The sequence below is a fragment of the Bos javanicus genome, chromosome 7 (assembly GCF_032452875.1).
Source record: "Bos javanicus breed banteng chromosome 7, ARS-OSU_banteng_1.0, whole genome shotgun sequence".
Taxonomy (NCBI): domain Eukaryota; kingdom Metazoa; phylum Chordata; class Mammalia; order Artiodactyla; family Bovidae; genus Bos; species Bos javanicus.
In genome coordinates, this window is record NC_083874.1 from 5577366 (window position 1) to 5597617 (window position 20252).

General features: G+C 51.3%; 1 protein-coding gene across 1 annotated transcript; it reads right to left on the minus strand.

The window, feature by feature from the left end:
- Positions 1-22: 22 nt before the first annotated feature.
- On the minus strand, positions 23-19784 carry NIBAN3 (niban apoptosis regulator 3). Its single transcript, XM_061421631.1, is given in 16 exon segments — positions 23-1032; positions 1035-1113; positions 3857-3938; positions 5758-5869; positions 6828-6935; positions 7016-7132; positions 8393-8551; positions 10060-10250; positions 10899-11061; positions 11258-11362; positions 11445-11560; positions 12287-12454; positions 14192-14306; positions 14872-14997; positions 18027-18157; positions 19575-19784. Coding segments are annotated over 16 exon segments (1959 nt in total). The 5' UTR covers positions 19630-19784; the 3' UTR covers positions 23-900.
- Between the last annotated feature and the right edge of the window lie 468 nt (positions 19785-20252).

Sequence of the window (20252 nt, forward strand, 5' to 3'; positions counted from 1 at the left end):
GCAGCAGCCCCCTAGGAAGAATGACGTCAACCTATAGGCAGGCTCGGGATCCCCCGCCCCCTCATAGACTTGGAGCGCTCTGAACTTGGGTCTGTGCAGTAAAGGTGTCAGAGCTCAGAATCTGCCTTGCCTCAGAAACTGCTCCCCTCCGGGATCAACCCGATTCTCTGTCCCACTCCTATTTGTGTAAGACCCCGATTGTGTCACGAGGCAGACCTGGATAGTTAGGATCTGGGTTGAGACTCCTGAGGTCTGAATCTCAGTTTCCTCTGCTGCAACATGGTTTTACCGTCTTAGTTTTCCACCTCCCAGAGATGTCCTCAGGGTTTGTTGAATACTAAGAGCATGGGCCCTGGAGTCCCCAGACCTGGCTATAAATCCCGCCCGCGCGTGGGGTCGCTGTGTGAGCCTCAGTTTGCCCATATGTAAAATGGAGTCATAACGACCTCAGGATTGTCAAAGGATGGAACTCGCTGAGCACACGCTCTGGAGACAAGGTGGGCGTTTCCCTAGAAATGCTACAAGGGGATTGTTTTTCAATAATCTATTTTTTTCCAATAATCTAATTTTTTCCCAATAATTAATGTGTTTCTAATCACTTTTTGTTGCTGTTCAGTTGCTAAGTCGTGTCCCACTCTTTGCGACCCCATGAACGGCATCGCACCAGGCTTCCCTGATCGTTTTTGTGTCGTTATAAAAAATTGTTTTAAGAAAGATACTCAGATGTCTGTTAACGTGAGCGGTAGGGGGAGGCTCAATATTGTGAAGTAAAATTCAGAGCACAGATTGCGTGTCCTCAATGTGCTCAAGGGACATGAGGCAAAAGTTTAGGAGGGAAAGCTAAGGAAAAGCTCATTCTCCTGGGGGAGGATGAACATTCCAGGGCAGAATGGGAGAAAATCAGGGAGTCTGCATGTCCTCCCTCTGAAAGCTGAACTGAGAAAAACACTGGGGAAATCCCTCTCGGGACTGGCGCCGGAAGCAGCTGGAAGGCTTGTGATGTGCAGAAGCTGCCAACCTCCAGTGGATTGATGGCTTCTGGCAGGCAGGGGGAAACCAGTAAAAGCTCTAATGTCAGCTGGGAAACTTGATACTAAGTTAAGATTTGGAGCAAGTAAACAATCCCAAAGGCACACAGAAATCTGAGGGGGAAAAAAATCTATAGCTTGTAATACAAAACTGTTAATATCCTTAATATATAAAGAGTTATTAGAGATCAATAAGAAAAAGATAAACTCTCCTGAAGACAAAAGTAGGTAAAAGCTCTGAACAGGCAACTCACTAAAACAAAGAAAAACATAAAAACACACAAACATATAAATGGTCAGTAGAGATATTTTTAGGTGATGCTCGCTAGTGGTAAAGAACCCCCCTCCCACTGCATAAGATGTAAGAGATAAGGGTTCCATCCCTGGGTCGGGAGGATGCCCTGGAGAAGGAAATGGCAACCCACTTGAGGATTCCTGCCTGGAGAATCCCATGGACAGAAGAGGCTGATGGGCTACAGTCCAAAGGGTCACAAAGAGTCAGACACAACTGAGTGACTTAGTATGCATGCACGTAGTCATCAAAGAAATTAAAACAATGCAATCTGTGTGTGTCTATCAGATTGGCAGTCTTTCTTTCATGAAAAGTCCCAGTGTTTGGAAAGGATAATATGCACAAATACTGTTGGTGGGAGTGTTAATAAAAGGCACAGCCTTTCTGGAGAGGAGTAGGGGTCATAATAAGCCTTGAAACGGTACATATGTTTTGACTCAGAAATTCCACAAGTAGACATTTATCCGCTGAGAATGATGATAAATGTGGGCAGAGCTTCAGCGCTGGAATGTCCCCAGAGGAGGCCGTGGGCGTAGTGGCTAGACCTCGGTGCTGGGGCCTGGTTGCCTGGAGCAAGTCCCTCTCTGAGCCTCAGTTTATACATCTGTAAAATGGAAAAGTATCGTAATGATGCCAAAACATTTGGACATATCAAGTGCCTAGCATATAATATATACCTAGGAAATGGAAACTTAGTGAGAAAAGCTTAATACAAACGTAAAAGCACCCAGAAGATACGTACGTGGGCCACCGAGAGAAATAGAGTTTCACAGAGAGGCTCCTAAACACATGAAAAGACTCTCCACCTCATTCCCAATAAGATATGTTCACTAAGAAGATCTGAGAAACCCCAAGTCAGCTGACAGCCTGTGGGGAAATAGTCCACCTCCAGGTGAGGGGGTACCAGGTGGGACCACCTTGATGGAGAGCACTCAGGAAACTGCTACTGAAATGACAAACATATATGCTCTAAACCCTGAGATTTCACCTTGGGGGATTTACCCCCTTACAATGAAAAGTACATGAAAGGTCATTCACAGTGGCATTAGCTATCAGTGCAAAAGACTAGAAGCAAAACCCTATCATCAATTATATTCTGGTTAAATTGATGCTGGGAAAGGTTGAAGGCAGGAGAAGGGGACAACAGAGGACGAGATGGTTGGATGTCATCACTGACTCAATGGACATGAGTTTGAGCAAGCTCTGGTAAATGGTGAAGGACAGGGAATCCTGGCATGCTGCAGTCTATGAGGTCGCAAAGAATCAGACACGACTGAGCAACTGAACAACAGTAGGTTAAGAAGCCCATCCACAATCCCTCATCCTAGCTGCAAATCCCCAAATATTCTGACATTTCAGGATAATTTTAATCATTTAAAAAGTGTCCAATCTTCATTCATCCCAGTGAGTGAGAATATTCATCAGTTTATCTACAGCGATTGACTCTGAGTTCATTAAAAGGCACAGCCTTTCCAGAGAGGAGTGAGGTGAAGGTGTGGGGGTCATAATAAGCCTTGAAATGGTACATATGTTTTGACTCAGATATTTCACTAGTAGACATTTAAATCTGTTGAGAAATGACCCTGAGCTCAGTCACTTCAGTCGTGTCCAACTCTTTGCAGCCTTATGGACTATAGCCTGTCAGGCTCCTCTGTCCATGGGATTTCCCAGGCATGAATACTGGAGTGAGTTGCCATGCCCTCCTCCAGAGGATCTTCCTGACCCAGGGATTGAAACCATATCTTCTGCATTGCAGACAGATTGTTTACCCACTGAGCTACCTGAGAAACCCAATTGACTCTGAGATGCTGTCCCAGATCAGCTGGGTTGTGTATTAGCTACTGCCACATAACAAAGGACCCCAAAAGTTAGCCACTGAAAACTACATTTATTATCTCAGAGTTTCTGTGGGTAAAGAATGTGGGAGCCACGTAGCTGGGTGGATTCACAAAGCTCTCAAAACAGTGATACCCAAGGGAGTTGAGGAGCTGTGAGCCACTCCAGAATCCCTACATCCACCCTGGGCTCTGAGCACCCAGATTATAAACATCTTGCCCATTGGTTCGCTTCCAGTTGGACCAGCTGTTTTCTGTCCCATTTCAGGGAATTCCCGCCCTACACGCATTTACTGTTCCAACAAGGAGCTTGCTGTAGGGTCCTATAGCAGGAGGCCAGGCTGCCCCAGCCCTGGGGCAGTTCCTTGCATTGTTTGAGGTGAACTCAAAACTCCCATCACCACTATCTTCCCCATCAGTGTTGGGAACCAGTGGCTGCTGGGAGAGGCCCTATAGGGTCCTGACAAGAAGAAATGGGACACAAATTCATACGCATGTCAGAGGAGGCCTCTGTCACTCAGGTACACTCTGTGGCTTCCCATTGCCCTAGTTCACTATGAGCCTGGCCAAACCGGCCAAGTCAGCAGACAAGGTGCATGCTGCTCCATCCAAGAACCCACACTCACAACCCCCTGAAGACCCTCCTGCCTGAGCCCCAGCAATTCACTGGCATGGGCCAAGAACCTCTGAGCGCCTCACCTGCTTCTGCCTGGTCCCATGGCTCCTCTGAGCAGTCATCCAGAATGCAGGATATGTTTCTGGCCCCAAGGGCCTTTTTCAATTCTAAAATAAAACAGAAACCCCTGGGCCCACGTGGATAAACCCCGTAATCCCACGGCTTCCATGAATTTTCCCTGAGAGGCCACAAGAGGGCAAAGGATGGGGGATGTATCTCAACCAGGAACCCTAAAGGAATGGCTCATACGAACCTTTGTCCACACCTGTGCCCATGGCAGGCATTTCTAGCCAATCCTCACACCTTCACTGAGCCTGAATGCGACCTACTCTACCTTCCAGCCCAGCCCTTCAAACAGACATCACAAATCAATTCAGGATGGAAACCCCGCCCCCAGCTACCCACCATACCCCACCCACATGACATGTAAAGCCTCTAGGAATAGAAACTTGTTTTCTAAAAACTTTTTTCCACAGAACAGCCTTTTTCCATTTAAAATGTCCCCTATTCTAAGATAACTGGGTTGTTTTCGTTTGGCCATGCACAGAACAAGGAAACTTCTTACCCTTACTTCCTGGCTCCCAGAAATTTGCTATCTCTGAGTTTCTCCTCTGAGATTCTCTGAGTTTCTTCTCACCCTTACTTCCTGGCTCCCAGAATTTTGCTAACTCTGACTGCTCCGTCTGCATCCCTTCTTACTCTTTTTTTTTTTTTTTAAATACATATACATATATATGCGTTGAATTTTATTTATTTATCTTGGTTTTTGGCTGCACTGGGTCTTTGTTGCTGTGTGGGCTTTTCTCTAGTTGCAACGGGTGGGGGCTTCTCTCCAACTGCAGAGTAGCTTCTCGTTGCAGTGGCTTCTCTTGTTGCAGAGCACAGGCTCTGGGGGGCTTCAGTAGTTGCAGTGCATGGGCTTAGTTGCCCTGAGGCATATGGGATCTTAGTTCCCAGACCAGGGATCGAACCTGTGTCCTTGCACTGGCAAGCAGATTCTTAACCACTGGACTGCCAGGGAAATCCCCTTTCTTCTTCTTTGTGTCCTTCAAATCCAGGCCCTTTGGGACGCCTCTCCAGTCTATCCACACCATTTCCAGGGTTGTGGTCCCTCCCATGTACCTAGTAACACCCAAGGCCAACAACAGCCTCTGATTTCTGCCTCTTCCTCATGCCTGGGCTGTGTCCCCTTGGTTTCTGCCCCTGCTCAAGTCCATCGTTTGCTCCCAGGACCAGGTCCTCAGCCTCCTCTCTAGCTGCCAGTTTGGCCTCTCTTGCCCTCTGCTCACACACTCTCCATGGCTCTCTATTGCCGGCCACGAAATGTCTAAACTCCTCTGCCTGTCATGCAAGGCCCTGCACATCTTCCCTGACAGGCTCCAGCCTCCTCTCCTTCCGTCTGTGTCAGCGGTGGCTTTCCCTGAATAACCATTACACGTTGCTCATTACCCTGTGAGTACACACGTCTCAGCAGTCACAGGCATTGGGTCAAGAAGGAAGCAACAAGGCAGGAGGGAGAAGAGACCATTCAGGAGCCTCTTCCCAGTCCAGGAAATCCTGAGAGGCCTACTCCCAAGTCCAGGTACACTTGGGGCCTCAATGCCAGCTCAGAATAAAACAGGGAGAGGTTATTTGAATGAATAAATGTAAATATGTATCCCAAGTTTTTAAATTTTCCCTCCCTCCTTTCAGCCTAAGAACTCCTACACATCCCTCACAGCCCCACTCCAGTGCCCCCTCCTTCAGGGAACTTCTATCACTGTCCCTATAGCCTCTCCCACCCCAGATACCTTCTTTCCCAGTCCTGGCCCTGAGTCAAAAGGCTAGTGTTCACAGGAATTGAGAGGCAATGGGGACTCTAGTAGGGCTCAGTAGATACAGCAAGGAGTCACCAGGCTCCCCTGAGCTGTAGGGGGAGGGGCTCACCTCGATTGATCCTCTGGAGCAGGAACCCCCGGACAACATCCTCGTAAATCCCCTCGATGGTCAGGGCAGGGCTGCCCACAGCAAGGACGTCCCCTTCAAACTTAAGCAGCTCCTGGAACCGAAGCAGGTGAGGGGCTGAGCTAGAGGAGTGGGCTGTGTGTGACATGGGTTCCAGCCCCAGCTTTGTCACTGATTAGTCAGGGAAATTTGGGCCTCAGTCTCATCTTTAAAATGGACTCCTTCCCCAGCTTTGTCACTGATTCAGTTCAGTTCAGTTGCTCAGTCGTGTCTGACTCTTTGCCACCCCAGGGACTGCAGCACGCCAGACTTCCCTGTCCATCACCAATTCCCAGAGTTTACTCAAACTCATGTCCATTGATTAGCCAGGGAAATTTGGGCCTCAGTCTTGTCATCTTTAAAATGGACTCCTTGGCTCATTATTCCCTTGGTTGTTGTGGGGATTGGTGAAACAAAGCACATCACAGCTCAGTGGGAACAGTATAGGTTTTCCTGCTGGGTCCCCTCACAGCCACTTTCTGCCTGACCCCTGCTGCAGACCGCTTTCCAGTGCCCCTAAGCCGCGTGTAGCCAGGTGCCTGTGACCTCTTCCCTTTTCTACTTCCCACCTTCTTGCTCGCCAAGCTCCAACCACACTCGCCTTTTCACTGTTTTCCAACATACCAGGAACAGATCTACCTCAGGACCTATGCACATGCAAAATACACCCTTCCCCCGAATATGGCTCATGCCTTTAGTTCACTGCTTCTCAAGCATCGTCTTCTCAAAGACAGCCTCCCTAACCTCTCAGAACCCTCCCCACACACACACTCCCTCTCTGCTTCCTCCTTTCTCTGAAGCCTGTATCACCTGCTGATATGTGATACATGGGACCCCATGCCAGCTCTCAAATGGCAGACATCGAGCTTTGTCATGGGAGAAGCAGAAACGTTATGGAAGCCCAGAGGAGCCGTCTGACCCAGCCTCAGGGCTCAGGGAACCAAAGCCTTTAAGCATCAGGGTGGCTCTATGATGCTTGGTTGTTCTGTAGGGCCTGCCCCCCATCAGCTCACCGCTTTGCAGCTTGGCTCCAGCTGGCTCAACACAAAGGGCAAGAAGATGCAGAGCAGCCAGCTGTGGATGAATGTCCTCCGCGCCGAGCTGCTATCCGACTGGAATTTCTGCATGACACACACAGCAGCTGGTCCCCCAACCACCTGAACAGGCAGGCCCATTGCCATGCCCTCCTCGCAGACCTCACCTTCAGCACGCGCCCCCTGACTTTCTCCAGCTGCTGGGTGGCCTGGTCGCAGTCCAGAGTCGTGGTCAGACACTGGTCAGCCAGCTGTAGGAAGGTGGTCACGGCGTCAGCCATGAGCTGTGGGAGGAGATGCTGAGATGAGCCTTGGAAATCTATGCTCTCTCTGGGCCCTGCGCCTGATCAGTTGAACCCTTCTCAGTATCCAGCCTGCCCTGAGCACCTACCTGCCCCCAGGTTCCTTCTTGTCCCAAGATACAGTACCCTTGAGCCTTCCTTGGTGGTTCAGTGGCTAGGACTCTGAGCTCCCAATGCAGGAGGCCTGGTTTGATCCCTGATCAGGGAACTAGGTCCCACATTATGCAACTAAGAGTTCGCCTGGCACAACTGAAGATTCCCATGTGCTGCAACTAAGGATCCTGCGTCCACAACTAAGACTGGGAACAGCCAAATAAATATTTAAAAATACAATTTTAAAAAAGAAAAATATAGCACTCTCAGGATCTGAGCCTCATCCAGTCAGTGCCAGGAGGCCCAGCATGGGGAGCAGAGAGTTCTCCAGAGTCCAGGCTGCATGACTGAGCCCTCTTGTGCAGTATGCAGACCGAACAACCGGGCCAGGCAGTACTGGGTCTTCTCAATCTGTCTCTCTCACTTACCATGTCCATTAGCAGGTCCCATCCCCTTGGCCTTCAAAACCCCTGGCTTCTCTCCACCAACCTGCTCTGGTTCAGACCTCCTTGCTTCCATTCCTGCCACCAACAGCCACTGCTCCCCATGGCAGGCAGGGTTTTCTAAAAAACTTTGAATTTGCTCGTGCCCCTCTCCTGCTCACACACTTGCTGTGGTTCCCATTGCCCTTGAAAAGAACCCAGCCCCTGCAGCCCCATTACTCAAGGCCCTGATTCATCTGCCTCCCCACCTCTCTGTCATATCTCTCACATCATTGCCCACTCTTGAAATCTACAACTCAATGTCTCTAAACTGTTTTACTTTCCTGAAGGTGGACAAGCTCTCTCACCTTCCAGGGCTTAACCACATTACATTGTTCATTACGCCCAGGACATACCCTAGTCCCATTCCTCCCATGGCTGCCCCAGCCTGGCAGTCCTCTCCTGCTGGAAACTCTCCCGACCCTGGAGATGAACCAGGTGCCCCCTCAGGGTTCCCATAGCACCTCGGGTGTCCCCATCACAGCCCTGTCCATCAGATGAGGTTACTGCCTGCTCATGAGTTCATGTCTGCGTGACACTAGGAGCCCGGGCAGGGAGGCTCAGGTCTGTCTGGGTCATTGTGGTCTCCTCAGCACACACGTAGCACCTGTTAAGTAGGGGCTGCCATCCTTGCCTTGTCTCCTCCCAGTCTTCCACTAACCCTTACCTGCTGTGCGAGATCCTGGGCCCCAAACACTAGGCTCTGTATTCCAAAGAAGCCAAACAGTGCTGCCAGCTGCCCCAGCTGCCCCCGGCTCCTCTTGGCCTCTCGGTAGCAAATCTGCATCAGCTCTGGGTCCCATGGCATCTCCCCAAATGAGTACACCTGCATTCCAATGACAGTCAGGTGAGAAAAACACCACCAGTGGAAAAGCAGGGCTAAGGGCCTCACAGCCAATTCATTGAAGGGGAAACACAACTTGGAACACATCCCAACTCAGTTGTTACCAAAAAAAAAACAAACAAACAAACCACAATAAAGGTGAGGTATGGTGTGATGGACATAAAATGGTGAAACTTGAAAAAAATGATAATGTGGTGATGGCGTAACTGAGGGGAAATGGGCACACCCAGCCCTTGTCCCACCAGTGCCAACACCTGATGTTCTCTTTGTGCTAGATCCTGGGGCTGCAGAAGTGGAATAATCCAAAGTGGTATTTTCCCTCAAATTGTCCACGCAAAAGTTGGAGGAGACAGAGTTTAGACAAACAACTATAGTAGTGTGTAAATGCTCATATGAGGGAAGGATAAGCAGCTGCAGAAAGGACCAGGGGAGATTTCTGCAGGAGGTGACTATGAAACAGAGATGTGAAAATTAATAAAGGGAGTGTTAGTGTTAGTCACTCAGTCATGTCTGACTCTTTGAGACCCTATGGGCTGTAGCACACCAGGCTCCTCTGTCAATGGGATTCTCCAGGCAAGAATACTGGAAACCTCATTTAAAATGAAGTCATGGGAGTTCCCTGGCAGTCTAGTGGTTAGGATTTGGCGAGTTCACTGCCATGGCCCAGGTTCAATCCCTGGTCAGGGAACTGAGATCCCACAAGTCGAGTGGCTGGTCCAAATAAATAAATAAAACGAAGCCATTAAACCCTAAAGGGAGAGCTCTCATGCACTGCCACTCCTTGTCCTCTGCCCTCCCCTCCAAACAGGGAAAAGAAAATTACTGCTTTACCACTCCCACAGGAGGAAGATTTTCTCCTTACCCAGTAACAGCCCCAACCAATGAGAAACTACCACCACTCAGCCAATGAGAAAGTGTCACCATCCTGAAATACTTTCCTTTAAAGTCACCCCTCCCAACTTCCTCCTTTTTCTCTATAAAGTAACATTCCTCCCCTTTGTCAGACTTGCCTATGGTTTTGCCCTAGCTTGCATGTCCCAAATTGCAATATGGAGGCTGTCTCTCTCTCCCTAAAATGTTTTGTTGGTAAAATAACTGGCTGTTTCATTTTAAAGGTCAACAGACAGTGAGTTGAATGTTTCTTGGCATGTAGTATGCTCTCATTTCATAGCAGAAGAACTGAGCTGACCTGCATAGAGCAGAATTCTGTCTTAGGAGATGGGGTGGGCTGTGGCCAAACAAGTGAATGGGAGGAGGAAGAGTTTTCAGGTGCGGTGACTCCAGATGAATGTTACTAAATCGCTAATCTTGTCCTCTTACTCCTCCCCGCCCCATCGTGGCCCACCCCGAGTAAAATGCAGCCTAGAAGAAAGTTCGGAGATTTTCAAAAGATGATTTTCAAACAAGAAAGATGCAAGGTTCACGTGACTCTTCCATAAAGTTAAGACACTGCCCATAGGCCCGATGAACCCAGAGCCCCGGGAGCTCACCTCCTTCCGCAGCTGGGTGCTGGAGGAACTCCCACGAAGGAGGCGGAACAGGCGGTCCATACCCTGGGTTAGGAGGGTCCGCACCGCCGCGAGTTCGGCTTCCACAGTGCTCAGCAGCGTTTGCGTGATCCGGGGCAGCTGTGCATCCACCTTCCCGCGCAGGCACGACTCCAGGGGGCCCTGGACCTCCGCTACGAGTGGAAGACACTGGCCTGGATCTCCTCCAGGTGCTCAGCAAATGGGAGAGGGGAGGGGAGGAGGTGTGAGACTATTCCCTCAACAGGGTGAGGAAGATGGGAGCGCAGACTCTTGAGCATCCTCCTCTACCCCTATTTTACGAATGAGAAAACTGAGGCTTCAAGTGCGATGAGGATCAGCTCAAAAGTCGCACACTGGGAGGCTGAGTCCGGATTCAAACCCAGTTCTCTTTGTTACTGCGCTGAGTAGGAGCCATCTCCGCCGTTTGACCGGACAACCCCCAACCCGGGTCAGACCCCGCTATTGCCAAAGCCTCGGCGCATCTCCCCACCGAGTCAGGGTCTGGAGTCTCACCCTCTGCATCCCTGGCTCCCCCTTCCGAGGCCCAGTTCTTCCTCTTGACTCGGCCCTTGTCTCGCCCCTAAACCTAACCCTAACCCTCACCCTAAACCTCAAAACCACGTCCATTCTCCCACTTCGGCCCCGCCCTTTCCTTTTCTGGCCCTGCCCTGCTAGGTTTCCGGGTTCCAGATCATTGGCCCCCACCACTTACACCCAACCAGTTCCCCTTCTTTCTCTAGGGCTCCCAGCCCCGCCCCCACTCAAGCCCCGCCCCTCTGGGCCACGCCCCCGGACCGCACCCTTCAGCCTCGAAGCCACGCGCGCCCGCAGCAGCAGCATCTGATCCACGTCTGGGCGGATTGTCTTCTCCAGGGCCGCAAGCAGCTCTTCCTTTTCTGGCTGGAAGGCGCGGAGCCCCGCGGTGGCCCCAGCCAGGACTGCAGCGTGGACGGCGTCCAGGAGCTGCTCAGACCAGCGAGGGGACCCGACAAAGGCCAGGGGCGCGGTAGACAGCCAAGACGGGGCGGAGATGAGAGGAACGGAGAGACAGAGACAGGCACAGAGAGACGCGCAGAGAAACTGGGCACTCAAGTCCGACTCCTATCCCACTCCTGGCCTCCCGAGAATCCCTACTCCACCTCCTCGACCCTGTGCCTACCTTGGTCCAGGCCCAGGCCCGGGCGCGGCCGGCTCCTCGCAGGCGGGGCAGAGTCTGGGCTCGCAGCGCTGGCAACAGCTCCTGCATCAGTACCGAGGTCAGCACCTGCGGGAGAGGTGGCCATGGGTGCTTCGGTGGGCCGAGAGGGGTCCTGGGGGTCCCGGGTGCGGCCTGATGGGGCACTGACCTCAGCGTCGGAACCTAGGGTCACGTCATCGTTGCCAAATTGGCCATGTTGTTGCCGGTAGAGCCGTATGGCATCTAGGAAGGCACGGGCTGCCGGCGCTTGACTTCGCTGCAGGACTGAGGGGGCGACTCCTAAGTGTCCACCCATCCCTCCCCTGCTCTCCTCAGGCTGCCTGGCTCCCCATCACTTCAGGAGGAAGCCCTCCACCTCCTCGCCAGGTTCAAACAGCTAGGTCAACCACTTTCAGACCTTTGCACAAAAAATTGCCCTCCGCAGGAAGCACACCTCCCTAAGACCATCATCAGCCCATAAGCGAGCTTTATGTTTTGTTGTTGTTCAGATGCTCAGTCGTGTCTGATTCTTTGTGACCTCGTGAACTGTAGCACACCAGATTCCTCTGTCCTCCACTATCTCCTGTAGTTGGCTTAAATTCCTGTTGATGCCGATGCCATTTAGGAAAAGACGTCCCCTACAGGCAGTCACTACCCAGGTCCAAGGCAGTCTCCAATTGCCTCTCCAGTTAGGTACGCTTGTTCAGTCAACAACCTGCCCAACTGTATGTGTCAGTTCTGTTCCTCTTCTTGACCTGGCTGGTCCCTCATCTTTTTGAGACTCCAGCTTTGACCTCCCCTCCCTGATCCCCAGGCTAAGCTCCCACAGGCCTGTGCCCTCATCACAGCCCTGGCCATGCATAATTGCCTGTTTCCCCTCTGTCCTTCCCCACGATCCATTTTATAGATAAGGAAACTGAGGCTTGGAGAGGATTCCACAGCCAGCAGGAGCAGAGCCATCTGACCCTAGATTCTGCACCCCACCACTGCCTGCCCTTTGCCAGGACCCACCTGTGCCTCGAAGCCGGATGCCGCCCTGCAGGGCTAGTCTCCAGGCACGCTGCGCCTCCCCTGTGGCTGCAGAGAAACAGAGGTGCTGGCGGAAGGGATGCTGCAAGAACAGGGGGAAGCTAACAGGCATTTCCAAGAGGGGATCAGGCTCTTCCTGTGTATGGTCTCCTGAAAGCAGACAGAGAAGCTCGCATCTTCATTCATTCATTCCCTTCATTCACCATGAAATCCTTCTCTGTGTGTGAGCTCAATTGCTCAAGTCATGTCCAACTCTTTGGACTACTCCCATGGACTGTAGCCCACCAGCCTCCTCTGTCCGTGGAATTTTCGCAAGAATACTGAAATGCTTAGAAGATCCTTATTCCAGCTCAGTCCCAGGAGGAGGTGTGCCCAGGGCAGATATTAATAATCCACCTCAGCATTCTCCTCAACACAGAGGCCTGGGCAGCCACCAACAACTGTCTGAATTGGCATGTGATCTGAGTCCTGCTTGCTGGAGGGTGCTGGAGTCAGCTAGGCCCAGATTCATACCTGGCCAAACCATTTTCTAGCTCTTTGCACAGATTTCCATCACCCTAAAAAAAACCTCAGTTTTCTTATCTGTAAAATGGACTAAAAAGTGATACCAATGACCTAGAACTATTGGGAGGACAAAAATGAGTGAATTTATTTCAATTAATTAAATTGGCAGTGGTTTAGTTGCTAAATTGTGTCTGACTCTTGTGGCCCCATGGACTGTAGCCCACCAGGTTCCTCTGTGCATGGAATTTTCCAGGCAAGAATACTGGAGTGGGTTGCCATTTCCTTCTCTAGGGGATCTTTGCTACCCAGGGATCAAACCCAGGTCTCCTAGGCTACCTGTGGTCTCTTGCACCGCAGGCAGATTCTTTACCAACGGAGACACCAGGGAATCCCAGATTACTTAAATTGGGATCTCGTAAATCCTTAAGTGTTTTGTTCAGATTTCCAGAATGATATATATAAACTGCAGTAAAATACAATAATGCAAAAAGAAGTGGACATTCCTCATCATGTGGCCCTTTAATCGCAGCCTCCAGAGATGAGAATAACTGTTAACAGTTTGGGAGACATTACTCCAGATTTTAAAATCTGCACGAAGCTGTATGGGATGCATTTTTAACAGGATGGAGTTTTCTGATGTATAACTGGCCTTTGGCTCCTGTGTATGTCTGGGATACATTCAGAGGCTGCACAGATTTCCTTCCTAAGGGTCAGGCCATAGTTTATTTAATCAACCCCAAAGGATGAGTATTTGGGTGGACTCCCATCTTTTCAACATCATCATCAACATTTCTGCAGATGGTTTCTATTGCTACATCTTTGCATCATTAAGCAGCAGAATAGCTCTGCAGTGAAGCAAAGGGTGGAATTCTAGCTCTATCTCTTACGGTGTGGTAGTCCTCAGCCACAGTGTCCCCTTCTACGAAATGGGGTGATTAGTGATGGGACTGCCTCCTGGGCAGAGTCAATGAGATGACGCAGGCCCTCAGTCAGATGCATGCCAGCCACTTATGTTGCTCCTTACTCTATTCAGAGAGAGGAGGAGGAGGAGTGGGGAAGAAGGGGAGGTGAGGGGAAGGGAGGTTGGAGGGGCAGAGTGGGTGTTTCTCTTCCAAGAGACAGAGTGCTCACCAGAGGCAATGCTGCCCCTAAGGACACTTGGCAGTTTCTGGAGTTATATTTGGTTGTCACATTTGGGGTGCAGAGTGCTATGGGCACCTGGTGGGTGGAGGCCAGGGATACTATTTACCAGTAGTAAATAGTGAATAGGATACTATTTAACTGTGGTGCAGTGGGCAGCCCTCACTGCAGAAAAAAGTGATCTGGCTCTACCACCAGTGCAAAAGTTGAGAAGCCAGCTCTTGGGGTCCCCAGGAGCCTTACTTGAAGAGTCTGGGCAGAGAGCATCCAACAGGCAGAGATATTCACGTTGGGAAGTCAGGACTGTGTACCCCGTCAGGGTCGTGGAGCCCAGGGGACGGTCCCCATTTTCATATTCCTGCAAAAGGCATCCAAAGAACTGTCTTGAGACAGATCTAAACGGTGGCTTCTATGTCCCAACATGGGATCAGGGAAAGATTTGGGGTTAACTGGGGTTAACCCACCTCCCTGCCTCCACCCCTCCCCGCTTCCCCACAGTGGAGCACCCAGTACCCACTGTGTGTTAGGCCAGTCCTATGTGAGGACTATCTCATTGAATCCTCACAGCCCCACGTGGCATAGACCATCATCATCCCATTTCACAGAGGTGAAAACTGAGTCCCAGGGAGACAAGGATTCCCCAGCTGGGAAGCAGGACGCAAGTGGGATATGCAAAGGCCTCGCATGGTTTCAACCTCACTCTGCTGATGACCACAAGTGAGCCCCTACCCTGGCCTGGGCCTCAGTTTACCCACCTGGCACAGCAGGAGATGGTTGCCCATCCAGGGGCCAAGCACACAGATGACCTTGATTCATATTTGATGACTGAAGAAAGGAGGGGGGCTATGCTAGGAACTGGACCCCAAACCCACACTGGGGAGGGTGGGATGGAGAGGTAGACGGACTGTAAGCCACTCACTCACCTCCCTGTGGCTGAACCACTCCAGGCGGCCATCCCCATGCAGAACACAGAAGCTTGGCTGCCACTGGGGTGGGTGGCCCCACAGCTGGGTCAGGGGCCCTCGGTGCTCACGGACTCGGGGTAGCTTCTGCGGGAGGATGGGCAGGCAGAGGTCAGAAGCATCAGATGGTGCCCCAGTGTCCAAATCCCATGGACAGCTCGTGCTGTGAGCTGGGTGCCCCCAAGTACGAGGGGCTTGGGAGCTGCTGTTGTGCTGTTTTATTCTTTATCACACGTGCTCACAGCATTCACTTCCAAATATGAATCGAGGTGGACACTTTTGTTATCTCCAATTTACTTGCAAGGGAATCCCCCTACTTGAGCTTCAGATGAGACCCCAGCCCTGACCAACATCTTGATTGAGAAACTGAAAGAAGCCCCATCTGGACTCCTGACCCAGCGTAACTGAGATGATGAATGTGTGTGGGGACGTCCCTGGTGGTCCAGTGGTAAAGAATCCGCCTGCCAATGCAGGGGACGTGGGTTTGACCCCTGGTCTGGGAAGATTCCTTGCCATGGCCCAGCTAAGCCTGCGCATGACAACTCTGGGCCCACGTGCTCTGGAGCCCATAAGTTGCAATTACTGAGCCCGCCCACCCTATAGCCCCCACCCTGCAACAGAAAAGCCACTGCAATGAGAAGCCCACGCACTGCAACTGAAGAGTAGCCCCTGCTTGCTTGCTGCAACTAGAGAAGCCTGCACATTCAACGAAGACCCAGTACAGCCAAAATTAAATTTAAAGACATATTTTTAAAGATAAATGTGTGTTGTTTGAAGGAGTGATTTTGCAGTGTATTGTTATGCAGCATAGCTGATATGGGTGGGATTGCTAGATCACGGAACAGGTGTTAGTTTAAGTTTATGAGAAATGGCCAGGCCTCTTGTCCACAGGCCCCTCCCTCAGGCAGGATGGGACATTAACTTGTTTCGTTTTCTTTATTGCTCATCTCACTACCTGTCCACCTGAATTGTGTTGTCCACGACTGGGCCCCAGAGTGGTGCCTGGTGCATAGTTGGCACTCGGTAAATATTTGATGACTAAATGACCAGCATTTGTGATGTTTTAATTCTTTGGGAGAGTAGTGGGAACTAAGATGTTTGTTAAAGGATTCTCCATCCCTCTTCCTAGGTCTGACATTTTTCACAGCAACAGAAATGATATACCTAATGCAAATAGATAAAAATAAATATTAAAGAAAATGTTCCAACTGAAGCAAGAGGAAATCCCTCCATGCTGCTTGAACCCCCACATCAGCTGTGCCCTGGCCAGGTGGCTGGGACCAACAGGTGGTGGAAGGTGCAGGTGGGGGTGACACCCAGACTCCGTGGGGCCCCAAGCGGGGCAGGTGGCATCCCAGGTGGGAGTGGGCTCTGTGTCCACGGAGCCCTGACCCCAGGGCAGACACAGCTAGGAGATGGGGTGTCCAAGAGGAAATCTCAGAGCCCTGGTTGGGACAGATGACCCAGTGCCATAAGGACTGTGGGCTCTGGGTCCCAATCTCGCCTCTGCCTCTTGCTGCCAGTGTGACCTCAGGCAGGTCACTTCACCTCTCTGTACTTTGGTTTCCTCAATAGTCAAAGACTCATCTTCTGAGGCTGGTGAAGATGGAGTAACTTGGGCAGGACACATGGAGATCCTGGGCACTGTCGTCCAGCTCAGAAGACATTTGGAGCTGAGACTGGGCGGCTCCAGGCTCTTTCGTTCCATCGACACACTCTTCCTGAGCCCCTACTAGGTACAGGCACCACGGGGTCAGGCGAAATAAGACTTGAACCCTGTCCTTACAGAGCAGACAAGTGGAGGAGGCAGACCTGTGACCCTGGAGCTGCGCTGGAGAAGCAGACAGATGGGGGGTTCCAGAGGAGGTGCCCAACTCAGGCAAGGGTGATGGTAATCAAGGAAGGCTTCTTGGAAGAAGTAGCAGCCAAAGTATGGGATGGAATAGGGAGGGTGGCACGTGAAAAGGCCTGGGGGTCCAATGGGCTTGCTGTGCCTTTGGGAACCACACTCAGCCAGGTCACACCTTTTCCAACTGCTGGGCTTTTGTATTGGCTGTGCCCTCTCCCAAAATGACCTTCTGATGTGGGCTCCAGAATGCTCTGGCTCTGCCTCATCCTTTACATCTCAGCTCAGAAGGGCCCTCCTACACCCCAGCTTCCCACCCTCAACACCACCTTTCATTTTGTCTTCCTGGCACCTGTCAGGGGTTATCCTGCATCATGATACATTAACTTGATAACTAACTTGTCATTTCTCCCAATTAGACTGTGAGCCCTGGAGGGCAGAGGGAAGTCTCTCTCAGTTACTACTGTGTCCCCAGCATCCCCGGTGGGGCTTCCCAGGTGGCACTAGTGGTAAAGAACCTGCCTGCCAATGCAGGAGACATAGGGATGTGGATTTGATCCCTGGGTTGTGAAGATGCCCAAGGGAGCATGGCAACCCACTCCAGTATTCTTGCCTGGAGAATCCCATGGACAGAGGGGCCTGGTGGGTTACAGTCCATGGGGTCGCAAAGAGTCAAACATGACTGAAGCAACTTAGCACCCCCTGCACCCCCGCATCCAAGCAGGGATGTGGCAGGCCGCTGATGCTTAGTGAATGTTTGTTCAAAGGATGAATCTTTTTTTTTCTTATTTGTATCCTTTCTGCCCCCAAACTCCTCTCCCATTCAGGCTGCCCATAACACTGGGCAGAGTTCCCTGTGCTATACAGCAGGCCCTCGTTGGTTTTCCACTTTAAATAAAGCAGTGTGTTCATCCCAAACTCCTCGACTATCCCTTCCCCCCATCCTTCCCCCTGGCAACCATAAGTTCCTTCTCTTAAGTCTGTGAGTCTCTTTTCTTTTTGCTAAGTTCACTTGTGTCATTTCTTTTTAGATTCCACATATAAGGGATGTCATACGATACTTCTCCTTCTCTGACTTACTTTACTCTGCATGACAATCTCTAGCTTCATCCATGTGGCTGCAAATGTCATTACTGCATTCCAAGAATGGATTTTTAACAGTCACCCTAGGTCGTGGCTCCAGCAAGGGCAAATAGGTGAAGAGGGACCCTCAAACAAACGGCGTCCCCAGCCTTGCCTGCTCTGCGCCCCTCCCCCTTGTGGCACCCACTTTGCTATGCAGCAGTTGGCATCTGGCTGGCTCCTGGGGGCCCAGCTCTCTGGAGATTTGCCGCAGGACCGAGGCCGCCAGCTGCCCGCGGTAGCAAGGCAGGAAGTTTCTCAGCAGGGTGTCCACCTGGCCTGCAGGGACGAGAGGGTGGTGAGGTGGCTGAATTAGGTCCTCTAAGCCTGCCCAAGTGGAGGCCAAACCGGCAGAGAGGCTACTTACGGATTCCCACCCACACCCCAAAGCATCCCCGAAAGACAGGCTCCAAATCCATTCATCCTTAACCCTCTACGACCTGTTTTTATCCACAGGGGGGTTGGTGGGGGGCAGGGGAGTTAAGGGACTCAGGCTTAATTTATAACCAATATACAACAGAACTTAATTGTATAAATCACAAACGTTAATGAGTCTGACACACGGGCACGTCTGTTAAATCATCACAGATAAAGAACAGACCATTGCATCTGAAAATTTCCTTGTGCCCCTTACCTGAGGAGACTATCAAAATCTTTAAAAACCTCACCCAGCACAAGGGGACTTTCTGGGGGTGATGGACGTGTCCTGTAGCCTGATCTAGGAGGTGATCACACTCCTGTTAAAGCTCTTCAAGCTGTTCTAAGATGTGTGCACTTGACTGTGTCTACAGCACATCCATCGAGCAGACTGGAATGTGGATCTAATGGCTGGAACTTGAGCAGCAGTTCTGGGCCAGATGGTGACTCAGGCACAGAAGCCACGCGTGGCAGAACCGTGAGATGGGAGGGGTTGGGTTGTCTGTGATCAGCCTGCCTCCACTGTTCCCCTCTGTGTTGTTGCTGTTCAGTCACTCAGTCACTCAACTCTTTTGCAACCCTGTGGACTGGAGCCCACCAGGCTCCTCTGTCCATGGGATTTCCCAGGCATTGCCATTTCCTTCTTCAGGGATTCTAACCCTCTATGAGAGAGAGAATTAAATATCTCATTTAAGCCACTACAGAAAAAATGTCAAAACTCTGCAGAGTAGCTTATTGAATCCATTCATGTAGTGATAACTTGACCTTGTTTCTTGGTCTCTGTGAGCCCCCCCTGCATCCCCAGTGCGCATGACACAGTGAGTGCTCAGCTGTAGGTATGGAGTGGGAAGGACACTGGCCCTTCTTTGTCTCAAAAGAAGATCTGTGACTCAGTCCCTGAGGTCCACACGGAGGGGCCTATCAGTCCCTGCCCGCCTGAGAGATCATTCCACATCTGGCCAGGTTCTGGGCACCTTCCTCCTGGCCCCATGCCCACACCGCCCCCCCCCGCCCCCACCACCAACTGAACCCATGGCCCAAGTAAGATTACATTTACCCAAATAAAAGTACATGACACCAATTAAATTTGAATTTCAGGTAACTAAGGAATACTTTTTTCCAGCACAAATATGCCCTCATGCAAAATTTGAGACACACTGATACTAAAATAAGTATTCATTGCTTTTCTAGAATTCACATTAACAGGACATCCTGTGTAGCTGACAACCCAGCCCTAAATCCAACCTGCCAATATTGGGCTCCTTCCCACCTCACTCACCCTTCAGGTGCTGCTGCTGCTGTTTGTCCAGGGGGCTCGAGGGGCGCCCGCCCATCCTGCTGCCGTCTCCTGGGCTCCGCTGAGTGAAGTAAACACCCCTTTGTTCCCCACAACGCCCCAGGTTCCTCAGCTCAGGGGCCACCCTGGGAGCAAGGTGACCTGCGGGGCCCGAGTGCTGCAAGGCCAGCCGCCTGGGATCCAAAGCCAGAGCACAGTCCTAGGGTGTGTGCGCGGGATACCTGCTCCCCACTCTGCCCTGCCCCCTGCCCCGCCCGCCTCACCCTGCACCTGTGTCCTCCCGCTTCCCCTGGGCCAAGTTCCCCAGAACCGGTGGTTTCTGTAGGGGCTGCCCCAGGGTGCGGGTGGAGAAAAAAGACCTAGCTGGCCTTGGAGGGTGGATGAAGGGCAGACATCTGGCAGCACATGAGAGCAACTGTTAGTGTGGGGAGGGCAGGGAAATGGGGAGAAGGCAGGGATAGGGCATCTAAATCATGTACCTATCCACTCATCTGTACCCAGGCAGAGTGATTCTGGGACCCAAGAGGATTCAGGCCTAGTCCAGCCCCATGTTGGGAAGACAGAACTGGACTGACACCTCCAGTCCTGGGGTCCGTGCTAGGGCAGGAGTAGGTGGGGTGCCACTGTTCTGCTGAAGACAGGTGGGACATGTCCCTTCAG